The 24,744-nt window shown below is 44.7% G+C and overlaps 2 protein-coding genes across 5 annotated transcripts in view; one reads left to right on the top strand and one right to left on the bottom strand.

Moving 5' to 3' along the window:
* Nucleotides 1-996: 996 nt before the first annotated feature.
* REC114 (REC114 meiotic recombination protein) lies at nt 997-16,660 on the top strand. Its single transcript, XM_069866768.1, has 6 exons — nt 997-1,147; nt 2,004-2,093; nt 11,246-11,329; nt 11,845-12,045; nt 13,843-13,911; nt 16,417-16,660. Exons 1-6 carry the CDS (start codon nt 1,025-1,027, stop codon nt 16,573-16,575), a joined length of 726 nt encoding a protein of 241 aa, XP_069722869.1. The 5' UTR covers nt 997-1,024; the 3' UTR covers nt 16,576-16,660.
* Nucleotides 16,661-16,673: 13 nt separating this feature from the next.
* The window catches only part of NPTN (neuroplastin), a 53,403-nt gene continuing 45,332 nt past the window's right edge, over nt 16,674-24,744 (bottom strand). The window contains exons 7-9 of one of the 4 annotated variants that reach the window (XM_069866759.1): nt 18,714-18,735; nt 18,160-18,233; nt 16,674-17,733 (exon numbers count right to left, since the gene is read on the bottom strand). In XM_069866759.1, the coding sequence (XP_069722860.1) occupies nt 18,173-18,233; nt 18,714-18,735 (83 nt within the window). In that variant the 3' untranslated portion in view covers nt 16,674-17,733; nt 18,160-18,172. The remainder of the gene's footprint in view (nt 17,734-18,159; nt 18,234-18,713; nt 18,736-24,744) is intronic. The other 3 variants (XM_069866761.1, XM_069866760.1, XM_069866762.1) reach the window with 3 other exon arrangements.

Genomic DNA, 24,744 nt, shown 5'->3' with positions numbered 1-24,744 from the left:
GGTAAGATAAGGAAGTGGGGGAGCCACATGGCTGTGTTGGCAGAAAAGGACTGTTTTCTTCCCCAAGTTTGGGCTGCAACCCCTAAGGTCAAAAGCTTACCAATGAGAAAAACTTCGAGCCTTCATCTTTGGACCCCCAGGAGGGGTCCTCATGACCACTCAAAAGACCTACTGAGCATGTGAATGAGGCTTGGAGAGATGTTAAGGATGTTTCGGAAAAGAATGGATACGCAAAACAGTTTCAGGAGATGAAATGAATATGCACAGACCCATAACACAGAAGACATGCAGTTTTCTTGCGTGGTGTATGTTTGGAGGAGTGAACCCCCACACCCAGCAATACAAATAGAAGAACATCTGCTTAATAATGACTACCCAACTGGGATTCCTTACCCAGCCATACCTCCCACTTTTCTGAGGAGCACTGGAACGCCAGGAGGCTTGGAAGCTCCATACTTCGACTCGTTTAACACTAGTCCTGCTCCAGGTGCCACAAAAGCACCGCTGGACGTCACAGCACCGCAGAAGGCCAGGTTGGGAGGGACCTCAGGGATCACCTGGTCCTTGAGACGATCTCTAGTTCCAACGAGGAGGTGCAGCACCCTACCAGGCTGCGCCTCAACAGCGGCCAAAACCCTCCATTTCCCCAAGGAGCCACGGGAAGGCAGGTTAGTGCTTGGGACGGCTTTTCCACACAGATATTTCGCTGAGGCAGGACCAGGCAGCGCTGAGGCGAACACAACCCCAGCCTCGCGCCTCTCCCGCCCGGCGAGCGCCTTTTATAGGCTCGCCGGGCGGGACTTCCCCGCTCCCATTGGCTCGCGCTTCCCAGCCGCTCGCCGATTGGTGGGATTTCCCCGCCCCCGCGCGCTCTCTCGCTCTCCCATTGGTTCACGCTTCCCAGCCGCCCGCTGATTGGTGGGATCCCGCTCTCCCCCCCTCCCCGCGCGCCCTCTCTCGCCCCTCCCATTGGCCCGCGCTTCCCGCCCGCCGGCGCGAGGCGCGCGTTCCCCGTAGGGGCGCGATGGCGGCGCCGGGCGACGCTTCCCTCCTCGCCAGCGCCTCGACGTGGCCCCTGAAGCGCTACGGCCGCTTCCAGCCCCCGGCGGAGCGGGGAGGCGGAGGGCACGGTGCCTCCTCTTGGAAGGTGATGGGCGGGCTGTCCCCGCGGCGAGTGAGGCCCTTGCGGGTCCCTAGAGGTGTTCAAGGCCAGGCTGGATGGGGCCTTGGGCAGCCTGAGCTAGTGGGAGGTGTCCCTGCCCAGGGCAGGGGGGTTGGAGCTAGATGATCTTTAAGATCCCTTCCAACCTGAACTATTCTGTGAGTCCAGGTGGTTGTTTAAGGTATTTACATCTGTATATGGGGTTGTAATGTGCCACGGTGTGGCCAGCAGGAGCAGGGCAGGGATCGTCCCCCTGTGCTCAGCCCTGGTGAGGCTGCACCTCAAATCCTAGGTTCAGTTTTGGGGCCCTGCGTGCAAGAAAGACATTGAGGGGCTGGAGTGTGTCCAAAGGGAACGGAGCTGGGGAAGGGTCTGGAGCCCAGGGGTGCTGGAAGCAGCTTAGTCTGGAGAAGAGGAGGCTGAGGGGAAATCTTTGCTCTCTGCAGCTCCCGGAAAGGAGGTTGGAGCGAGGTAGGTGCTAAGCTTTTTTCCGAGGGATAGGACAAGAGGAAACAGCCTCAAGTTCCACCAAGGGAGCTTTAGATTGGATGTTAAGAAATTTTTCTTTATTAAAAGAGTGGTGAAGCAGTGGTAGAAGTGCAATTGGGCTTACAGCCTCTTCAAGGTTGTTTCCAACCTTAACAATTCTATGATTCTGTGATTACTAACAAATTCTTAAATGTCTGTGGGAGTGGAGGGCAAGTTGCATTGCTGGGAGGTGAACTTTATTTACGTCTGACTTTAGCACTAGCCTCTGTAATGTTTTATTTTGCACTAGAATTGGGAACTGCAGATTCTCTGCTTACAGGGCTAGGTTTCTATTTTGTCTGTCTTTTTGAAGGTTTTTGAATCAAATGAAGAATCGGGCCACCTTATCCTTACCATCGTTGTGTCTGGCCATTTCTTTATTTCCCAGGGGCGAACAGTACTGGTAAGTTTCTCATGGATAAAGAACTTTTCTTCATTCAAATTAGCACCAGTTTTAACTTTGTTTTTGCTGTCAGTTTCATGTTCTCTCCTACCCATAGGAAACTCCAGTTTTATTTCACTCATGGTAATTCTCCTGTGCTGCTTTCTGTCTGTTTATTGGAGTAACACTAAATGTATTATTTCATGCTGAGGAACAGCGTTTCTTCTGTTGCTCTAAATATCTATGTTAAGATGTAATACAAAGGGCTACTGGTGTTGAGAGATATGCATTTGTTGTTTCATGTTTCTTCTGTCTAAGAAAACAGAAAATACACTGTTAAGAAATTGATAAAAAGGTTACTGCTAGTCCCAATAAAATTTGTTGTGGGATCCAGCTGCTTTCTTGCTAATGACCTCTTAATATTTTGGTTTTGATAATCTGCTTTATCAAAGGCTGTGTTTTGGTTTGCGTTTTATGTTGGGTAGTGTGATCTATCACAGATGTTCTGTTCATGGAGACAAAATAACAGCTTCAGAGACGTGTCAGCTCTTGCCTGTACTGAACCGTGCCCAGCTACTAAACTGTAAAGATCTCACAGTGACAGCAGAGGCTCGCACACGCATTCCCTCTGGAAGGAGCTGGTTTGATACAGAGAAGCCTGTGCTAGAAAGTGGAATCAAGCATGTTCGGTGCATATTGCCAGTATTCAGTGATGATGATAACAAGTAGGAATTGGCTGATAAGTATATTAGAAAGCTAGTACAAGCCACCAGAAGATGCTGCAGTATTAAGATAACAAAGACTTTTTTAAAAAAATACAGATTATATAAGAAAGAGTGTTGTAGCTGTAAAAATGGGTAAGCTTATAAATTGGTTTTTGCTGTGGCTCTTGAAAGGTCTTAAACTTACAGAAGTATCTTTCAAATGTAGAGGTAGAACTGAGGATACCCTTGATTTTTTTTTCAGCTGCGAGTGTGTTAAGAGTTTTGAATAGATAATGAATGCGCTAACAGAGCTGTCAGCTCTCTGTCTGGATATCCCTCATACAAGACTTGGCATTTGGCTTGCGTATTTTGTGAGGACAAGTTGAATGTTCTTGCACAAGGTAAAAATGGAATATGGAAAAGTTATTCAGCAGTTGCACTGAATAAGAAAGAGGAATGGAGTAATTGAAAGACCAGGTAGGCAAAAGAAACAAGACTCGCTGCCATCTCTTGCCAGATTCTGCTTGGAATCAATCAGTGCAGAATGAGACTCTCCTGGGTGTGGGCCTATTTTCAGCTGATGAGGCAGCTGCAAGTGTTTACTGACTAGCAGACTCGTATTATGTTATAGAGTGTCCTTGAAATAGCCATATAAAGGGTAACTGAAAGCAAGTTTTGATAAGTAACTACAGAGCAAAAAAGGCACAGACAAAAGCTGTAGCCCTCAAAGACTGCATCTGGCAAAGGCTGGATCTGGCAAGTGAACAATGGGCAGATAAAAGTGTGGGAAGTATAAGAAAAGCTTTATAAAGATTTGGCTGAGAAAAGCGCTTCCTTCCAGCTCTTGGGTTTAGTGGCCAGTGAAGCTTTCAGGCAGCAGCCTTGCTTGAAAAGCCAGATGAGGGATTTCTGAGCTCTGTCAGGTCTGTTTCAACTTCTGAGAGATGCTGAGGTATTGCAGTAATGCTCACAACCTAAGAATAGCGCAGACTGGAGGTGGAATGGCCATGCTTGGTGAATGTGACTGAGAGCTAATACTGAAAGGTTAAAAGAAAAACCCAACCCAACCCCTTTCTTTTGGTAATGCTTCTATAACAACCATAGTGCCAGCACTAACAACATTTTATTAAGGTTTAGATAGAAGGTACCCAAAACTGGTGTTGTATGCATTTTAAAACTCAGTTCTCTGAGTGCACATAGCTGGGATTGTGCTGCAGTGTGTTCTGTGTGTACAGAGCTAGACTAGTATGAAATGCATCTGTATAACATACCCTTGACAATTTCTGTTTCTTAGGGCTGGGGGCAGTTGCAGTCCTCCCGCTATTCCTCTTAAACGTATCCAACTTGCTGAAAAACTGAGCAAATACCAGTCCATCAGTTCTGAACGTGGGCGGGATCTTCAGGGCTATGTTATGTTCCCTGTTTACAAGGGATTTGGTCCGGCACATCTGGCTTAGCCTTACTGCTTAGTGCACATGTGTCTCTCTTCCCAACGCTGTGCAAGACTGATATGCAGTGATAAAATTGTTCTTCCTGGGAAGATCCAGTCTGCAGGTATCTTTTCAGTCTCTGAAGAACAGGCTGTGGAATCTCATTAGGAGAGTAGTCAGCATCATCAAACAGCAAAGAGATGCACGGGGACTGTGCTGAAAAAGATAGCACAGTCGGGGATGCTGTTGGCCAGTAGCTGATAACGGCATTGATATCAAAGCGGATATGGCCGTTACCAGATCTCCGAGTGGTTTGCTTCAAGTAGCAGGCAGGGACACTGGAAGCTCCATGTCACTGTCCAAGGACAATTTACACCACTGGTTTTGGACAGAAGTCTTCTAAGGCCTGTTGACAACAGGATCTGGACAGCAGAAGTACCTCACAGTGCAGTAAACTCAAAGCTCACCAGAACTGCGCGGGCCATGGGTAGAATTTTGCAAACTCCTTGTTGAGATGCCATATGACAAAAAAGTGTCAATATCGTGCAGTCTATGTCATTGCTGTAGAAGTAATCAAACCATGGAAGTAGACCGTCTCACTGATTCTGTGTCCCTCTAGTGCTCCAGAGCTGTCAGAAACCTGTCACAATATTTAAACAGGCTTTGCACCACTTATTACAGACAGTCCTTTTGCATCTGTCACAGACCACATCTTCTCATGGGGGGTCCATTATAATGGACATTTTGTCACAGAGGATAATGCACACGTTTCTGCTCCAGAGGGAATGTATCAAGTTTGACAGAATGCTCATGTTTTTACTGTGTACGCTCATATTTCCTTGCTGGCCTGGGCTACTGAATATTTCCTTTTTATTGCCAAGGCGTTCTCCAACACTTATGTGCTGCCTTACTCACTTGCATTGAAATTCCCTTTGATGTATTTAGAGAACTGTTCCATGCGATGTAGTAACTGCATCCTTTAAGTTGTTGATGCCTAGCCTTTTGATCTAACTTCTAATCTCTGTTTTTCAGACCTTCTAATGTACTACAGACTCCCAGTTTTGAGGGAACTGGATAACAATTATCATAGCTTTATACTTTGTACTTTGTACCTCTGCACGGGAACACAGCGAGGCACAAGATCTGTGTTACAGGGACAGCATTTTCTTCTCAACTTGAATCACCACATCGTATATTTGTAAAATACCTATTGATGAATAGTAAAGGTGGTTTTTATCCCATCTAACCGTAATCCAAGACTGAATCAAACTGCTAACTAAATTCAAGAATTCAGTCAGTCATGAATGCTTTTAACTTTTTTTTCTTGAGCACAGCAGTAATGCTAGAGCAGGAATCTTCCCTCCACCCCAAGAATTTTTATCCAATCACTCTCAGGAACAGGCCTTTTTCATCCAGCAGCTGTAACAAAGAAAACTTATTAATTGGATGCTTTTAAAATGTGCAGTGCTGTAGTATGAGATATCCTTATCTCTTCTGCTTTAAAATTGGCAAGGAGTGTAGTAAACTCAGTGCATTATTAGATGTAAACTATCTTGGTTAGTACCTTCTGTTTTCTTTAGGAAGATGGAAGTCAGACTGCGTCTGTTCTTCAGTGGGGTGTGCGTTTTACAAAAGCCCCGAGAAACCTTTGTAGCTGATGGCAAGCTCTGTGTTGTGCTGATAATGCTCTGGGTGGGTGCTTTTAAAAAGGCCAGCAAAAAATCAAAATCACGCACTGAAAAGTGTGAACTTGCAGGCTTTGGCTGTTTTGTATTTCACATAGAACTTTTCTTGTGCATTCTTCTGCAGTGAACAGTGATGTTAACTGAACTAATGCTTGCCTCAACTCGGTGCTCATCAGCCTCACTTAGTTTTCACATAAACTAATCTCAGTTGGCCAACATGCTGGAGAGAGTTCCCAGTGTTTGCTTTCTTTGCGAGCATTCCTGTTTTTGGATGAGAGCATATTTTCTTGCATTGTTTAGCGATTCTTTCATCAAATTTTTTTCATGTGAAGTGATTGTTATGAAATACTAAAATACATAAACTGTTTTCTGTAACATACTCTCCTGTCATTGTTTAAACAAGAGGAGATTGATTTTTGTGTGAGTTATCTAGTTAGTGAATCCTCTTGTTTGGTGTCTACCTTTGACCTGCATATAACCTTCACCACATTGCCATTTGCACAAAACTGAAGTAAGAGAGTTGTGTAGAAATTGAAATCTTTATTTTGTTGGTGGTTGGATTAACAGGATTCTTTCCATTCTAGGAAGAATATTCAAGTGTACCTGACTTAATATCAAAGCGTTTTCTCTGAAATGGATGTATTTATGTATTCTTTTAGTCTGTTTTATTTTCTTAAAGCAGGAGCGTTAAGAAACCTTTTATTTTTCTTAGAGAACAGGCAGCTATTTAGAGCCAAGTGAGACTATGACTCTTTTATGATCCATTTGTAAGAACTTTTATGAAGTAGTAATGAAATATTCACATATCCTAACAACTGATATTTTTTTAAAACATAAGGGAGACTACAAAATTATTTTTGTGAGCCATAAAATAGTAGAATATTTAGTGAATTCCCTTTTAGGGGACATTTCAGTAATGTAAATTGAAATACTATTTTCTTGCCAAAAAAGAAGGCCACAATATATACATTGAGTGTCAGCACTTCTGAACCGGGCAGCTCAGTAAATACCTTGTGCTGCGGATGCTGCAGTGTGGTGAGGAATCCTTTGAAAGCTGATTACGGTATCTGAGTAAGCTCCAGAACCAGTTATTAAAGTATGTCCATGCTGTTATTACAAATAATATATATTAACAAATAATGTTTAAAGGAGACAGAGATCTACGTGAAACAGTCTTAACAAGGAGACAACTGTTTTCCTTTTAAAATACTCCCTACTTCTTGTGATCAGCCACACCGAATGAAGAGGAGGGTAAATAGAACTTCAGAGCATGGAACATAAAAATCCTTAATGTCCAATACAAATCAAAAGGTTGGGTTGGGTTTTGTGGTTTTGTTTTTTTAAACCAAGTTCTTAATTTAGAATTAAATTACATAAGATTTTTAGGACCTGGTTTTGCTGCAGTGTTGTGTGGCTGACTGCACATTTTTTAGTAGGAAAAAATCTCATTCTTGCATAATGTAGATAATGGAATTTTAACAGGAATGTCTCAACAGCATCTCTGTCAATTGCTGGCCATATTCTCCAGATACATCATGTTTGTTTACCACAACTCTTGTCTCCTTGCCCTCCTGCAAATCAGCACATCATGAAAATTATATTTGGTTGTTTTATTCAATGCAATTAATTCTGGTGGTAGAATTCTTAATATCCTACAAATTAAACAAATTGAAATTGTGGAGAGGACTTATTCAATAGGATAAAATTAATCCGGAGTAATCAATTTGTGACCTGATCTTTTGAAGTGTAGACTAAACGTCCTTAGTGCCTTCCTGGTCCCCTTATGACTCCTAATAAGCTAACAGTGCTTAGGATACAGTAGATTCTAACCTCATTAATTAGGCAGGCATTCTGCAGACATTCTGATGTTTCTGATGCTCTCTTTGCAGTGCCTGAAACTTATGCGCCAAATGTTTGAGATGGTATTCACTGCAGCACCTTGGGTGGAAGAAGGGTGGAAGCGCAGTAAATGAGGACATTTGATGGAAACCTAGGGAAGTGAGCAGGTTGCTAATGCTCCTTGTGGCAGCGCATCACAAAGCAGGCTCAGTTTTTATTAAAGGTCCTATAATTGTTGCTTGAATGAGTAGAAGGAATCTTAGTTTTATTGGCTTAGTACCACAATCATAGAATCATACAATGGTTTAGGTTGGAAGAGACCTTAAAGATCATCCCATTCCAACCCCCCTCCCATGGGCAGTGACACCTCCCGCTGGATCAGGTTGCTCAAGGCTCCATCCAACCTGGCCTTGAACACCTCCAGGGAAGGGGCAGTCACCACTGCTCTGGGAAACCTGGGTCACTGGCTCCCCACCCTCAGTGTGAAGAATTTCTTACTAATGTCTAATCTCAATCTCCCCCCTTTCAATTTAAAGCCACTCCAACCCTTGTCCTTTCACAACATGCCCTTGTAAAAAGTCCCTCCCCTAACTTTCTTGTAGGCCTTGCTCAGATACTGGAAGGCTGCTCTAAGGTCTCTCTGAAGCCTTTTCTTCACCAGGCCGAACAACCCAGGTTTGTGCCATCCTGGGAAACTCTTCCTAGAAGCTGACATCCAGTAGCACCAGGTCCTGCACCCAGCACTGTGCACTTCGGGAAAAGACATCCATGGGTTGCTGAGTCCCCATGGCATGGTGTTTCAGGAGGGACTGCACACATCATGTGTTTGCTGAGTTTCCCAGCCTCTGCAGAGCCAGAGCACTCTGTTTAATGAGTTCGGCCCTGATGGGTTCTTTTCCACTATCAAATGAGCTTAATAGCAAGATTTAAGATCTAGCATCTAAGAGATTGGGGGTTAAAAAATTGCACTCAAAAAGATAATGCAGAGATTAACATTCTTGTATTCCTCATTCCGGTTAGCTCGCTGTCTGTCTGCCTGCAGTTGTTTTTAGCCTTTTACCTCTTTCCACATCTTATTCTGTATTCTGCAGAGCTATTGGGATGGCTCATGCTTACACTGAGATGGTATCTGCTGTGCTCTTACCTTCCCAACAACGCTATCCCTGACACATCTGGATACTGACAGGTAGCCAGGAAATTTTTGCACGGCCAGCTTTCTGCTTTCCTTACACTGCAAGTTGCCAAGTTTGGGGGAGATTTTTTTGGTCATGCTGACAATCCTACTCTCGACTCAGTTTTCAAGACAGCTCATACTGCAGGAATAGAACAAATGTATTTGGCTTTATTTAGGTCTCTGAGAAAGAAACAAGTAAGGAAAATTTCTATTTCTAGGCGTGTTGGAAATGACTAGATTAAGGAACTTTCACAGGTGCCTCCCTGCAAACTGAATATTGCTTTTGCAAGCAGGAGATTGCTCTGTGTTCTGGGAAAGTGTGTACCACGATGCTGCCCAGCCTGGCTTGGAACAGTGGCAGCAGGATGCTCTATGAGGCCGTTAGCTTTACTCTTCTGCCATCCTGCTTCAGTTATCAGACAGCACCACTCTGGCAGCTATGCACTGGGATATTAATTAATACAACAAATTCCTTTGATCTCATGCTGTGCTCATCATTTCTTGCAAATGCACTTTCCCAGTCTGTGGGATACCCAGCTGACTCCATAATCCATTACATGATACTATGCATACTTTCATTCTGAGCTGCGAACTCTGAGAACAAACTTGTTTCATTTGCGTTTCATGAGCCTGTGATGAGTGGCAGCTGAAACTGGAGAATGTGTGTCTTTGTGTCTGTTTTTCTGGTCTTTTTTAATATCAGTTGTGATTTAGTGGCAGAGTATATAACGTTTGTAGCAAAAAGGAAGTTTTCTTCCTAAGCTATTGTTAGTGCATAGTTCAGTTTCATTTGAAAAGTTCTTTCTCCAGAATGAATAAATACAGACTAAATGATGTAAGCCAGCATAGCTGAACTGTTACATAAATAATATTTCTTTATTATATATTAATTTTTAGTTGAGATAGATTGCAGGGCCTTTTGACAATGCTAAGAGAAATGGATAATCTGTTCCTGTGTTCATGTTGCCTAGCACCATAGGGTTTCTTGATGATACAGAAATGAAAATATCCCTAAATAACATGCAATACCTTCCAACATAGATCAGAGACATCGTTACCCAGCAGTTTTCTGAATGCTGAACTGTAAAATTAGTATACAAGTATTTCCCAGTTAATGATGGACTAGCGTGCTGTAAGGTCAGACCAGCATTAGTGGCGCTCTGCCTCATGCAGGGTGTGGTGGCATCTTGCCTGCTTCCAGAACCTCTGGAACACCTGCTACCAGCACCTGGGTTTGCACTGTAGAGGGGAATTCTTTTCTCCCTCTGACCCCAAATCTTTTGGGAATGATACTTCCATTGGCTCTGTCACAGCAGGTGTCTGGTCAGCCGTGTCTGTGATCCCATTTGCCTTTGGCTCAACTCTGCAATGCTTTCTAGACATTCCTCTCCTAAAGGTTCAGTTGAAAAGCTACATGCAATTGCTGCAGGAGACAATGAAGCCCCTGCCAGCACGTTAAAGGAGCAGCATCTTTCCAGGTGACTCCTTGTACCAAAACAGACCAGCAGATGGTGTCCCAGCCTGGACCTGTGTAAGGTGGACAGTAACTCTGGAAAACACACACTTTTGGTGGTCCAGGATGGACACAACTTGAGGTTCTTCACCCTTAGGAGACTTATCAAAAGTAGCCATTGCAAAAAGTCGTGGTCATTGAAAGCATTGTAAGTTTCAGATAAGACAGAGGGGTAGTTTCCTCTCTGCCCTTAAATTTGTCTGGTGATCCCCCTCCAGCTTTTGTGCTCCCTACTGACCATGTGGCAGTTCTTGAAGTGCCCTGGGAAACACGCTGTTGCCTTGCAATTCCTATATGAAGTTTTTCAACTGCCTGGGGTATTTTTACAGAATGCTGAGCAGTCTGTCATGTTTGAGGAGACTGACAGTTGATGCAACTGGAGAATAAAAACATCTTCATCAAATTATCAAAACTGTTTCTTGTTTACCTGAATTCCATCTGGAGAAAATGCCTCTCTGGGCCTTGTCTGAACCCACTGCTGTCCCGTTCTCCGGGTTTGCCTGCCCTCTGCTGCCCTCCCAGGCAACTTCACAGGATGCAGAAGAACGGAAAGCTCTGTCACAGCTGCTTTATTATGCATTTCATGGAGACTTTCATAGCATGCACAAATATAAATGTCAAATATAAATGGAGATTAGAGTGTTCCTTGACGTGGTGGTGTTACTGGAGCTACAAATTCAGCTGTAATTCTGAGGGCTGGCAATTATTTGACAGATGCAAAAGTGGCACATATGCAGCTGAGTGATCTTCATTAGGGATTAAATTGTATCACATAACTTAAGTGTCTACTTCTGAGTGTTTCATGTTTGCTGTCCTGCTTTATTTCAGGAAGGCTTTTCACTAATTGATTCCCACAAGTGGCTGAAGGTGGTAAGAAGAGCAGACTGTCTGCTGCTGCGCACAGAGGCAAAGGTAAGCTCAGTTGCTTCTAATATTTCTAATACTTAACAGAGTTCTCTATAAGAATTCTTAATATTGGACAAATTAAACCAGCTGTTCTGAGGTACTATAAATTGTCTATATTGGCAGTTACAAAATACATCAAAAAGATTCAATCCATTCTTGCGTAATATCTGGATTGAAAAAAATAAAATCTTTTCCAGAGTTGGCTTATGCTTCCTCCAGTACCGCTTCATTTTTTGTCACAAATAACTGCTCAGAGTTGACGTACCTTTAATTTGCTGACGAGTGGCCCTTACTTTTCTTTGGCGTTTCTTTGACTTTCAAACTGGGAATGATTATTGTTGTTTAGCTGCTGGGCAAAGTGAAGTTAGAGCAGGGAAAACATGTTTCTTTGTTTTAAAGTTAGTGCAGTGATCCAAAAATGTATTGCCGCCTTCCTAACTGTAATACATAGGAATTCAACTAAATCAAAATAGTTTGAGGGGATTCACAGTTGATTTAATTTCTCTTTGATTTCTGAGCAGAATGAATGCCGCATGTTTCGTGTTCAGTTTGGTGGGGATTCCAAAGCCCAGATGCTGGAACACTGCTGCAGTTGCGTTCAGAAACTTGCGGAGTACGTGCCGGTTCAAGTCCCTGATGAACAAAGCGAGCAGCTCAGTCAGCTGGCTGAGAGCAAGAATCCAGTGAGGGACCCTGAACAAAGCACATCAGGACTGCATACGGTGAGTGAGAAGAGCACAGACAGGTAGAAGGATAATCAGCTGTTAGTGTCAGATCTGCAAACGACAAATTTTACTTCTGAAGGAAGTTTCTTGGAACAATGAGACCACCTGTATGGAATATGATTTGTGAAACCCAAAGTTCACTTTACATGCAGAGAAACTGAGTTAGTGAACAGGGCTAGTTAGTCAGAAAGTCAGCTGCCTAAGCTGACTGTCAGTATCCTGTTTTCTTAAGAGTGCCTGGAAGAAAGGTGGTAGAACAGTGCTCAAACAAGTGGTTCAGTGGTTCTGGCTCCTTACTAGCTGATTGTAATATACCTGGGAGCAATCGGGTGCAATGGTTTCACCTCCAAAAGGTCAGTAATCACCAGAATTATTCTGTATATTTCGTGTGCTTATAGGAAGACCATTAGCAAGTACATGGAATGAGATTTATATGTCGGGGAAAAGCTTTGCTTTTAGGGTTTGAACTTTTCCTTAGCTGGGGAGCCTGGTAATGAGGAACACAATGTAGCAGGGCTCAGGCAAACATAGGAAGTTACCAAACATTAGAAGAAACAGAAGGAAAGTTAAAGCCAAGTGTTATTTACCAGTTGCCAGTCAGCGGTCACTTGATGGAAGTCTTCGATGCTTTCTCCTGAGGTTAATAAAGAATGGGGCAAGAAGATGAGAGCTGAACAGTTACCGAAAAACCACACCTGCAATTTCATCAGTGTAGCTTTCATGAGGACTGCTGAGAAACGCCCAGCAGACTTCAAATAAATTATAGAGCAAGAAAATGACAGAGCGGAGCCATTTACCTAAATTGCATTTACCCACTCCTGTTATGCAGGGTTACTAATTGTAAATGTGCAACTGTATCAATTTGAGCTTACCCTGACACATTTAAAAGTGATTTCAAGGTAGAATGTTTCCAGAAGCAGGATGTTTCCCCTCTCCAAGACAAAGACCTAAGGGAAATGAAAATGGCAAAGGCAGATAGTGATTCTGCAGGTGGCTAATTCTTAAATACATGCTCTCTTGGCTACCCAGAGGATCACATTTACCAGCTCTTAAAAACCCGCAGCCAGCTCAGCAAGGATACTCATGGGTATGTGATAAAAGTAATGGAACCAAGACTGAGCCCTGGAAAAGGAATATCAGGGTTTTCAGCGTTTTCATGATCTAATGTAGGAAGGTCCCACGCTACTGGACGGAGGAATCATTTAGTAGAGCAAGCGCAAGGCAAAAACCTACATTGCTAATTTGACTCACACCATTTCCAGGCAAGCATATGGAAGATCCTCAGTAGCAGAGATTCAGGATATAATTTGTTCTTTAAACAGGTTGCCTACACTTTGGGCTTTGCTCATTTCATGATAAGCTAAAGCAAAGAATGAAAGGTAAAGTATTTCATGGCGGAGTGCTCTTGAACGCCAGCAGTCATTGATAAGACCCTTGCTCCAGAAGTGAAGACTGAAAACCTTGCTCAGGAAATACAGGTGACAACTTAAACTGTCTTTTCGGTGATGTGACCTGTGGGCAGGGAAAAGCATGCTCCTGGTGAGCACTCACACACAGCATCCTTCAAGGTAGTTCCAGTAGGTAGTTTAAAATATCATGTCTAAACTAAGGTTAACTACAGGCCCACTAGTTCATGTCTTTCGTTTTTCAACACTTGAGCAGATGTGCATTCAGGTTCCATAAAAAGATGCACATTTTCTTCCTGTCATCTCTAAAAATGGAACAACTTCCCTTCTCGCACATACCCACACTGCACTTGGTAACAAGCCCTTATTTGCATTTGATATTTTCCAGCCAGATGAGCCTCTACTAGATTCCTGCACAAGCCTTGGAGAAAGAAGATCTGTGACACAGCTAGCGCAGGTAAAGAAAAAAAACAGTATCTAAGATTTAGATCCTGTAACTGAATCTCCCAAGCACAGAGTGAGCTTCCTCACGATGTAAGCCTCTGGTAAATGTTTCGCTGAACATAGGGATGCCACCAGCTCTACCAACACCACAGGATCCTGTGTAGTGATCTGCTGCTGAGAAATCAGCTGCAAGCCCAGGTATTTCTGAACACATCCATCATCCTTGACCCACAGCCGATGAGCCTGTAACTCAATTGACAGCTCCACCCAGTCCAGGGTAAAGCCCTGTTTGATGAGAACAACTGGTAGTCAGTCGTTGCTGCTTTACTGTGAATTTGGGCCAGTGTGGAGTCAGGTGGTTGAGGAGACAACTTGGCTTCTTCCAGTCTGGGTCTTTCTTGCCCTTTTCCCATATTCATCGGATGATCAAGTCAGTGTTTTTTTTCACATCAGTGGTATAAGAATGCTCCCCATTACAAATATGTCATCTCTTAAATCTAAAAAAGCCTTTAAATGCCTCTTTTCAGAAAGGAGAGCCGCCTGTATTCTCCTCTCAGAGGCGATAACTGTATTACAGGCCCTGCTTTCCAATTCTCAGTTTTCTTACTGCCCTCATACAATGCAGCCAGAGTGCATCAATAAGCACAAGCGATCAAACAAGGCAGTTTGCCTTCAGCAGCTTTATTTTTCATGGCCAGTTCTCTGCTTTAAGAGCTCACAGCAGGAAACGTAAGCTAACACCAACGTTATAAACAACTTAGCACCTAAATCTGCTGTTCTGTGGTCCCTGTGTAAGGCAGGAGCATGACACCTGCATCCAAAAAAGCTTTCTGCCAGGGAGGCCAGTGTTTGCTGTGTGCTTTCATCCACCTCTCGCTTGAATTACTAACAGATTCCCCAGCATAGAGACTCCCTGATGGAGTAGTTTCCTGTATCCTCCTCTCCTCTACTTCTTCGCTTAACACAGCTGTTCTCTCAGTTGGGATTTCCCATGCCCTGGCCCCAGGCTGCCATACGGTTTGCTCAGGGCTGGACTGCTTTTTCCCCACTTGAATCCTAGAAACACCCTTTCAGTGGGCGCTCTGGAACCCTCAAGTTAAATTTCTCCATTCCCACCACATCAGGAATCCAGCAGAAGGGATGGTTTTAAGCATTCTCTTGCAGATTGTCTTCAAAATATATTGAAAGGTCTTCAATTTGTGTTTAAAGACATTTTTCTCCGGTCAGGACTATGGCATGAGTGGAGAAAAGAGCAATACTGCAACGTGAACACAGCAAGATTGGGGTTGTTTTCTCCCTTGAGAAGCCTGACCCAAACAGCCATTCCACCTTTGCCATAGGGAGAAGCTTGGTTTAGCCTGTGCCTCTCCCATCAGCACACAAAAAGAGGCCAAACCCAGTATTTAAAGTTTTTTAAAGGCAGATGCAGACTAACCAGGATTTGGCATTCCCTGGGGAATAACTCCACTCACCTCGGATTGCTTGTGCACATCACACCTACCTCATCAGAGCAGTGACTTGCTTTGCTTTCACTCTCCCGTGCAATGTATCCAGAAAGCATCCAGAGCTGATGCTGTGGCTTTAATGACTTCAGCATACATGGGTGAAGGAGGCTAAAGGTGATGCCATCTAGAAAACACCTGCAGCCCAAACAATGGAAAATTGGGGTACGCTCAGTCATTTACACGTACTGTGGGTAACGTGGCTTACAAGGAGCAGCAGCCCTGGCTGCAGCAGGGCTGTCAGCTCTGACGTTACTGTCCAACGTGGCTTTCACCCATCAGGAAGGCTGGCAGCCCACCACAGTAAAGCTCAGTCAAGCTGTTTCAGCTTGCTGATACAGGAACCAGAGCCCAGAAAGTGCTCGGGAGCAGCTCAGTATCCTCCCAGTCCACTGGACCTGCACATTTCTCCATGATGGATGAGCACAACATTGCCTATGGATGCCAGGAGGTGGTCAGGGCTTCCTCACCCTCGGCACGTGACACTGTCCACCTTCCCCTCTGCTGCACTGGTTTTACACTGACAAGTGTTGCAATGCACACAGTGCAGCCACTGCCAAGGGGAAGAGCTGGGGGAGGCATGTTGTAGCTTATAAAAAAGCCCCGTAACTTACTTATGAAAGACCTCTCGCTAAATTAAGAGCTTAGACTTGCAGGCGTGGTTGTCCTTACACAATTCAAGTGGCCGTACATACACTTCACTCAGGATCCTTCTCTCACCCAGAATGGACATTAACGAGGAAGCTCTGTGTTCCCCAGGAAATGGGCATTTCTGGTTTAAATCATCGTGGAGAACTTCAGATCTGTGTAACAGCTCTGCTGGAACCGAAACCGGGCATGAGAAAATTACACAGCCAAATCCCATCTGAGGGAAAGGGTTTAAACCGCATTAATAACACGGTGGGTGCATCTTTATTAAATACTAAAGGGAAGCACTGACAGAGCCACAGTTAAAAAACCCAGGAGACAATACCTGTTCTGTCCCAGAGCAGTGCAGCCTCCGTTTCTGTCTGCAGTTGATGCTGAAAAGGAGCGAGCTCCCCCTCGTGTACCGGCACGCGGTGTGGGACGCACAGGAGCTAGGGCCCTTCATCCGCCTGTGCCTCATGGATCAGAGCTTCCCAGCTTTTGTGGAGGATGTGGAGAAGGAGCTGAAAAAACTTGCAGAAGGCTGAGGAACGCCGGCATGTTACCTGCCCCGGTGTGCAGGCTGCAGGAGAGCCAGCGGGCGGGAGACAAGCTTCAGCAAAATTAAATAGCTGAGAATCTCACGTGTTTTTTGGTCAGTGTTTTATTTTTAAAAACAGGTGAATCCACTTTTTATACATCATTGCACTTCAACAAATACACAGAACACAAGTTCATGCATCTACAGTTACGCACATCATGAGAACCCTGTTAGGTCTAGTTCTACAATCTTGAAATCATGAGAAATTACAGTGTCAAACTAAAGAGTATAACTAGTTGCATAGAATATCACCATGCTGTAACATTTCATCATTTAAACAAAACAAAACAAAAAAAGAAAATTATAAAAGTTTGCCTGAATTGAATGTACAAGAATATGTTGAACACATCAGTGCAAAAGGATTTGAGAATTTACATGAGTTAACAAAAAAAAAAAAAATCACTTAAAAAGCAATCATATATATATATTTATAAACTGAAGGTTTGTTTTTGTTTTCAACTGCATTCCACCACCTGTCGAACCATTCCAGCTTGTGAAGTCTGATTGCAGGACACCACAGTCTCTCTATAGGTTAAGCCCTTAAGATAATTTCAATTTATATTACTTATCTAAGTACCAGAACAGTATAATTCTCTCATCTTTCAGACATACAGTAAGGAATGAACATCAGCAGCTTAAAAATTAAACACAATGACTGTATTTTGGTTTTCCCCCGCCCCCCAATATAAATATATACTGTAGAGATTTTTCAGTTTTGCTGTACTTTACAAAAAGTATCACGAGATGGCAGCGGTGCGGCTTCGAGCTGTGCCGAGGTTAACAGCTACAGGAAGTAAAAAATGGCGCATGCGGAACCGGCTGACTACTCCTCATCTTTAAATAGAGTCAGGAGGAAAAGAAAAAAGCAACATTCACAGCACATCAAGCCCAAAATAGTTTACACCTTCTACACTGAAGCGTTATTAGAGTTGCTCTGGCTAGGTCATCCTTGCGGGAGAGGCTAAATAAGGCATGCGTTAGACAGTCAGATTGGTGCTCACTTGGAAAGGAAAAACAAAATCAGAACTGGAGTTCTAGAACCAAGAGTTCCAACCCTTAAATTTAGCAGGTCCTATTGCCATCAGTCTCTCAGAAACTTAAAGCTCTAAAAAAGAAACGAGAAAAGGTGCCAGTCAATGCCTGGCAGCGTTTTCACCATCCCGTGCCGTTAACAGCGTGCAATCAAAGCGCTTAACGTCCCCTTCGGCCTTAAATGCAGGTACGGGCTGCCCTGCCAAGGTCAGCGTCCAGAGTTAAGATGGGCAGAGGAAGGGGTTGGGATTTTGATTAGCCATAGTAGCGATTGTGCCGATTTCGACAGCTATTGAATCATTAAACTGCCTGTGTGTTTTACGAACAGAACCTTCCGCTAGCCCCAGGTGCTGTGGAGCGTGGCAGGAAGGCCAGTGCCATCCGCTGAGCCGCTGCTAACGTTTTAGTGCACGGAACAAGTGTTGGCTACGCACCCCAACCACGCCAGAAAGGGGAGGGTTAGCCTGACCATCCCGAGATGCGTGCGAGTCATACTTACATGATAAGCATTTTTAATTTGTGTTTCTCTGGCGTAAGTTTTTATCTTTGTGATTGTTTGTAGAATTGGTTTTCCTGGAGAAAGAATAAGACAATGCACCAAAGTCAATCCCGAGTGTAGGAAAAGATGTCTTTGTACGTACTAGGTTAAACAGCATTTCACGTGTCCCCCTCTGAGGCAGCTACAGACAACACAACTCCCAGCCTGTTTGTATCTTGCCCAGTGCAGCTGACCTCCCACATCAGTCATTCTGTTTTACTGCTTTCTGGGTACGACTTACGGTGTTTGCAAGAAGAGATCAAATCGGCTACACCAGGCAGTGGGGAGAACACGTGTAGCCTCAGCACAAATCCCCACTCCAGGCTCATCCTGCACTATTTGTTTTTATAGCAGGGACCTTGCAGGGATCACTTTTTGTCCCTCCAGAGCCAATGACTGAGAGAAAAGGCTCCATCACCATCAGCAATATCACCCCCAACATCAGTGGCGGGTTCTGGAAACGCCCCTACACTCATTTAATCCCAGTGATGTTGTTTACTTGCCGTTGCACTTACATTGGCCCAGCTGGTTCATCATCTGCCACGAGAATTACGATGCGATCCAGGGAAAGACAAGGGAAGGAAAGAAAAAGGAGTCAGTTTTTGCAGCATGACCCCGGCGGAAGCGCAAACAGCAAACCGAGCTATCTACAGCATTAAAGGCCATTCCACTGGGAGTGCAAGGATTTATGGAGTTACTTTTCTGGGTTCAGGTTGTAATGGCGGGTATGTTGCTTCAATGGGTTTAGTTAACACTTGGAATGCTGGTCATGAAGAACTGCAACTGTAGCGGACAGATTGTTGCAATATGGTCAGGCTCATCTTGTCCCCAAGTTCCAGTGGTTCAATCTCATAAAAGAGATGAGAAGACAAACCAACGTTTCAGTTGTAAAATCCTGCTGGTTGTTTTCTTGCACTAATTTTGATTTTTATATATATATATATCTCTATATATCTATTTTAAGCCACTCTTCAACCGCTGATGGGTAACTGCAGGCGTATGCACAGCAGGGCACACGCTGCAGGCTCATCTTCCCCCACGGGTGATACAACCTCTACGCGCTCCAGTTTTCAAAGCGTCTGATTAGAACAGACCAGCTTAGGAGGAGGTTGAAGGTGTAAATCAAGTATCCACGCGCAATCCTTGGCCGGCGGCAGGCCTTGCGCCAGTGTCCGACAGAGCCCAGGCCTCAGCAATACTTCCAGTCGCACCAGATGAGCTACGGAAGGCTGACAGCTCTGCTCCGCCTGCGTCTCTAGGCAAAAATGTTCTCTTTTAGGAAATGGAAAAACATCTGCCAGTGGGGGATGTTTCACACTGGCTCTTTCATGACCAATTGAGCGTTTTTTGAATGAGAAACCACCTTATTTTGCCCCCCTGCTGCAGCACGCTTGACAGCAGTACAGAAACCAATCCAGAGAGTCAGGTTAGGGCTCCTGCAGAAGCCTTTTGGGGGACCAATTCAGGCCCTGCTGTTCCGGCACTGGACAGTTGCCGTTCCCACCTCGTGCCAGAGGGGGTTTTCACCAAAGCCTTTTAAGAAACTCTCAGCAGGATTCCACAAGGGTGCTTAGTGCACATGAAGCAGTTATGGAAATTACAGTCTTAACAGTGTAGGCATCCGCATGAGCACACGCCGGGAGTAATGTCAGGCAGAGGGGACATTACTCCACCTGGTCCTTCAAGGCAACGGAGAGGCAAAGCCACCGCTAGCACAGACAGTGACCGGAACAAAAAATACTTCAAAAAAATAAAGAACTAACCACAAACCAAGAGCTTTACAGCCAAAAGAACAGACTAGCGACACACCAGTGTCCACAAGAAGTCCATTACCAGCAACAGTAACACTATCGGACAAGGTACAGAGAACTAGGACTAGTCGGGACAACCAGACATCAATGTGCTGTTGTATATACACTGAGATATACAGAGACACATCATCAGGTACTGAAACACAGAGCACGGCAGAGTCAATCTAGAACTGCCCTCCACAAGGATCTTTTGACGCACAGAAGATCTTAAAGCAGGCTGCGCGCCGCACTCCGCAGGCAGGGTGGGAAGAGCCTGGGACAGACAGCGAGCCCTTCGTCCCCCACCCTGGATCAGCACTGCTACCGAGGCCGCTCTGCTTTAAGACTCGGCTATCCCAGCTTGCTAACGAGCATAACTGACGTCTTTGAGAGTTTGTTTTGCTGGACTTCAGAAATATCAAACTGCACCGTTACAAGCTCTGTCTCACTATATCATAATAGTTTTTTCCCTCTCCGTTAAATTATTTAGATGCCTGTTTTGAATAAGTAGTTCTGTGTGTTTCCAAAGAAGCATCCCATTTACAGAGGCTGCCATCAGGTGTTTTCCTATCAACGATCCAACAAAAATGCCTATTGGAATACTTAGATTACAGGGTGGATCACCACCACTCAGCCCTTTCCCAGCTACGCCCTAAGCAGTGATAAAACAAAACTGAGGGAAATTTCTCTAAGCGTGACTACCCTGGCCAGCACTGAACTGCTGGAAAAGCCTCCCCAGTACAGTACAGACAGAGACCAAAACCTCAGCGAAATCAGGGGGCAACAGAACAACAGAAAAATAAGTACAAAATTAGACTAAATAAAGATTAAAAACAGCAAACTGAAATCCAAATTAGTCGTGAACGTGAATGAAGAAGTTTTAAGAAAAAGTGTTAACGTTATGACTTGTGCATTGTATAGACTGAAGCGGAGATTAAACAAACTCCAAAGCATGCAGATCTCTCACTTACCACCATTTTTTTTAAGGGTATGATGCAATTGAAGGGGGGAAAAAAAAAGAAGTCATAGTAACCGACAAGTATCAATATAACTCAAAACCTTTATGCCAGAAGCCCTGCTCTATAACCAAGCGTAACCCTGTGGCCATGGAGAGCATCCTCCCAGCACGCTGCTTCATTCCATTCCGCTCCTGAAACGCTGCCAGGTATGCAGCTGTTTTAGAAGTGACCACACTAACCCCCCTCCCTTGGTAGGAATTTGCTTTTCAGGGGAGATCTGCAGACTCCAAAACCCCACTGTTTGTTTAATAAAAAGTAAAAACCCCCACCAGCTGCCCCTTCCTTGTGGGCGCAGCGATCATCGCTCAGTGCTGCCGTGAAAAAGCACAATTCCAAACCGTCAGGTTAGAATTGCTGCTGCCTTTAACGCATCGTGTAACAAGTGTAATCGAGCCTTCCAGGCAAAAATACCTGGGCATTAAAGCTGTAACGTGATGACAAATAGATTTGCTTTAGCCCCTCCATTTGTGTTACCTGTCTGGGAATGCAATTCACGCTCCGGCAGACAGGGAAGAGGGCTGGTTTGTGCCCCGCTTTACTTTCAGCCTTTATTAATCAGGCATTTTAATGGTACTCAGCTATTTTACCTCCTGTGGAAGATGACAGTATTTATTTTTAATATTGAATTAATCTTCTGTAGCCTCTTGTGACTGAAAGTGGTTAAAAGCAAAACACTAATGGGTACTTCCACGTTCAAATTTTAGCACTGGGAGGGACTTGGCTTTAAAACTTGCAGAGGTTCCTACACTGCACCCAGCACCGCTCTGACCACCTCTGTATCAATAGCAGGGGGAAGTCTTACTGAAACGAAACTTAGATTCAAAAGGAACAGCCAGCATCTGCAGCACCTTTGGGGTCTGTGTTACCATACAGCTTCTGCAGTCTGCAAAGCAATTTGGTTTAGAGACAGCCGGGGATTTCTGCATTTAAAAGCTAACGTAAGGTTTTCCTTTCTGGAAAGAGAAATTCTGACAGTGGTTCGAAAACTTTAAAGAACACTTATGAGATTTTAGAGGCGTTTGCCCAAATTAGAAAAAGAAGTCTGTATAATTTTTCACTCCTTGACTCATAAAACATTGGGAAGGCTCAACAGCGAGCGCGTGGGATGGTCCATGGTCACGCAGGACCATGATGCTTTCTTGCAAGGACCCACACGTTCCAGAGCTCTTCCCTTTGGGGTCGTTAACAGGAACCTTTGGGAGGGAGAGGAAAGACGAGGTGCATGGAGACGCTCGTCTTGCTCCACAAAGCAAATCAATGAAACTAAAGCAGGTGCTCGGAAATGGAATGAAGGAACAAGTGTGTCAGCAGCAGAGACTCTCTGGCCACGATTCCTCGCATCAGGCTGGAGGAATTCTGACCCTGTAATAGTGTCTAACACATCAGGATGTGACAGCCCGGAGGAGCCGGGCTATTCGATTACCACTGACACAACGATGCGCGCTGTTCGGTCGAGTCGATAGCTACACACAGGGTGCCTGTCTGAAAATCTCCCCTGGATGAATCTTAAGTGTGGGAGAGAAAGGTGTGGGTAGCAGGAAAAACACCCCCAAATCAACTCATTACAAGGCAAACCATTTCAGTGAAAACATTTTGTTCTTTAAATTACTTACAGTAATACCAGGAGCAGGGAAAGTCAAGGGAAAAAAAAGAGTATTAGAAAGAATGTGGGGATATGGATGGAGCGTCTACAGAGCCGGAGCAGAAAAACATTGATGGAAAGTCTGAGTATTAAGTAGAGAAAAGAGAAGGGAAGAATGCGAAAGGACATGTTATAACCCAGTCTCCTCATGGCTGTGAACTAAAGGTCACGTAGAATATGGATTTTAAAGTAAAAACTGTTACATTCCGATAGGGGAATGTAGCCAAGAAGTTTTTACTTTCTACTTACCCCAGAGCACACCCTTTAAAATAGTCTTGGCTAATTTTAGGCCACTTGATCCAACAACAACAGAAAACCACTTTCTTTAGGAATCTTTGATATACTACATTCAGGTCACAATGGCCGATTGCTACGTCTACCAAATATAAGCAGCTTACGCTATACCACAGAGGAATAAAAAGCCATTTGTTTCCTTTTACTGTCAGGGGAAGTGCAAGCAGCTCGCATTCTGAGCAAAATGCATCAGCAGTCCCCTTTCCCATCGGACATGCAACGATGCACCAGCGTCTCTGGCCTCAACATGCCACATTCATGCAGCTTTCATCACCAGAAGCCACAGAGAGCTGCACATTATTCACCCACACCTGATTTTACACAGCCTAGCTGCTCTCTGGAAAAGGCACGTGATCTGTATATTGCTTTACCATGGGCAAAGCAAGTCAAAACTCTCATTTTTGAAAGGATGCAGGAATTCAAGCACAACCTGCCCTCCCTTCCTCCTCCCAGCACATAATTTGGGTGCAAGGGACCTCGCAACTGCGAGCAGGTCACTGGAGGGACTCTCTGCAGTCACCTCCCCTCGCAGGGGGACAAAAATGCCCCTAAATCTGCAGGCACCACAGCAAGATCCTGCACTGGGCATCTGCTAATGCCATCCTTGCACCATTTCTGGTGGAAATATGGATTTCATGGGTGCAGAGTCCTTTTTTCTGCTATACAGCAGCAGAAGAAAAAGTAAACTGAATTATGCGAAGGAGGAAATATCAGCAAACGGACCTACCGAGCAGCCCTGTTCCATGGCATGAAAAGCAATTCAACTAAACATGAAAAGCAAGGTCCATGCAAAAAAAACCTGCAGTCAGGAAATGCCAAAGTTAAAGGAGCGTCCTCGCCCTTCCAGCACGGCAGCACCTCTAGCCAGAGGTAACACCGTTCCTAAGGGCAGCGAACACGTTAGGAAAGTGTCTGGTAACACAGAGGCTTTTGTCCTCCACGGGCTCTGGAACCCGAGCGGCCTCGCTCTGCAGCAAAATGGGGAATAGAGAACGGCTCCAAATTTGACCAGGTTATCTGTCACCCTACCCATCCGCCAAGAGAGGGGGTAGCTGGCATGCCAAACTAGGTCATGTTTAGCCTGTGGAACATGGAGGTGAGAGAAAGGGAATTAATTCAATTGGCTTTATTTTGTCTGGCCAGGTAGAGTTCCCAAGCACTCTGGAAAGCATCCCAGACACCTTCCAGGACGGGGATAATATTTCTTTCCAAACAGTCGTATCCCCCACTAGTAACTGGGTGCTTCTGTTCAGCATCAGTTATCAAAAGTCTTTCTGGGCACTTCTTTGTTTAGACTCTCCAAAAAGGTGCAGCCCTCAAGCCTTGCTTATTTTCTGTGGCTGTAAGGCCACTCATTTTTCCATGAAGTTCTCACAAAAACCTGTTTGTGCACATAAAACCACTGCAGTGATCCCTCTGGTTTGCCAAAGGGTCCTCCATCTGAGGAACACCATGTTCCTCTATAACCAGCTCTGCATCAGTCAGGGTGGACAAGGGGACCCTCAGGATGTGCTGTCTCATGATCTTAAGCTGCACGGAGCTGGGTGATTCCTTGGAGATGCAGAAGTGCTAAATAGTTCTATACATTCCTCTAAAAGCAAGCCGAGCGGTTCCTGGGAAGGAGCACCTCAGTGAAGGTGGGTGGACTGGTACAGCTGAGAAAGGGGACCCACACAGGCTGCCCGGAGCAGCGGTGGCTGCCCCATCCCTGGAGGGGTTCAAGGCCAGGCTGGATGGGGCTTGGAGCAGCCTGATACAGTGGAAGGAGTCCTTGCCCATGGCAGGAGGCTGAAACTGGTTG

The sequence above is a fragment of the Phaenicophaeus curvirostris genome, chromosome 12 (genome assembly GCF_032191515.1).
Source record: "Phaenicophaeus curvirostris isolate KB17595 chromosome 12, BPBGC_Pcur_1.0, whole genome shotgun sequence".
In the NCBI taxonomy this organism is placed as follows: domain Eukaryota; kingdom Metazoa; phylum Chordata; class Aves; order Cuculiformes; family Cuculidae; genus Phaenicophaeus; species Phaenicophaeus curvirostris.
This window is presented reverse-complemented; position numbering and strand designations above follow the sequence as displayed.

What these genes read in the sequence shown, in the direction of transcription:
- REC114 (XM_069866768.1), top strand. Translation starts at nt 1,025, where the DNA reads ATGGCGGCGCCGGGCGACGCTTCCCTCCTCGCCAGCGCCTCGACGTGG. An exon ending in ACGGTGCCTCCTCTTGGAAG is followed by an intron (nt 1,148 to 2,003) that starts GTGATGGGCGGG and finishes GTCTTTTTGAAG; the next exon opens with GTTTTTGAATCAAATGAAGA. An exon ending in TGCTGCGCACAGAGGCAAAG is followed by an intron (nt 11,330 to 11,844) that starts GTAAGCTCAGTT and finishes ATTTCTGAGCAG; the next exon opens with AATGAATGCCGCATGTTTCG.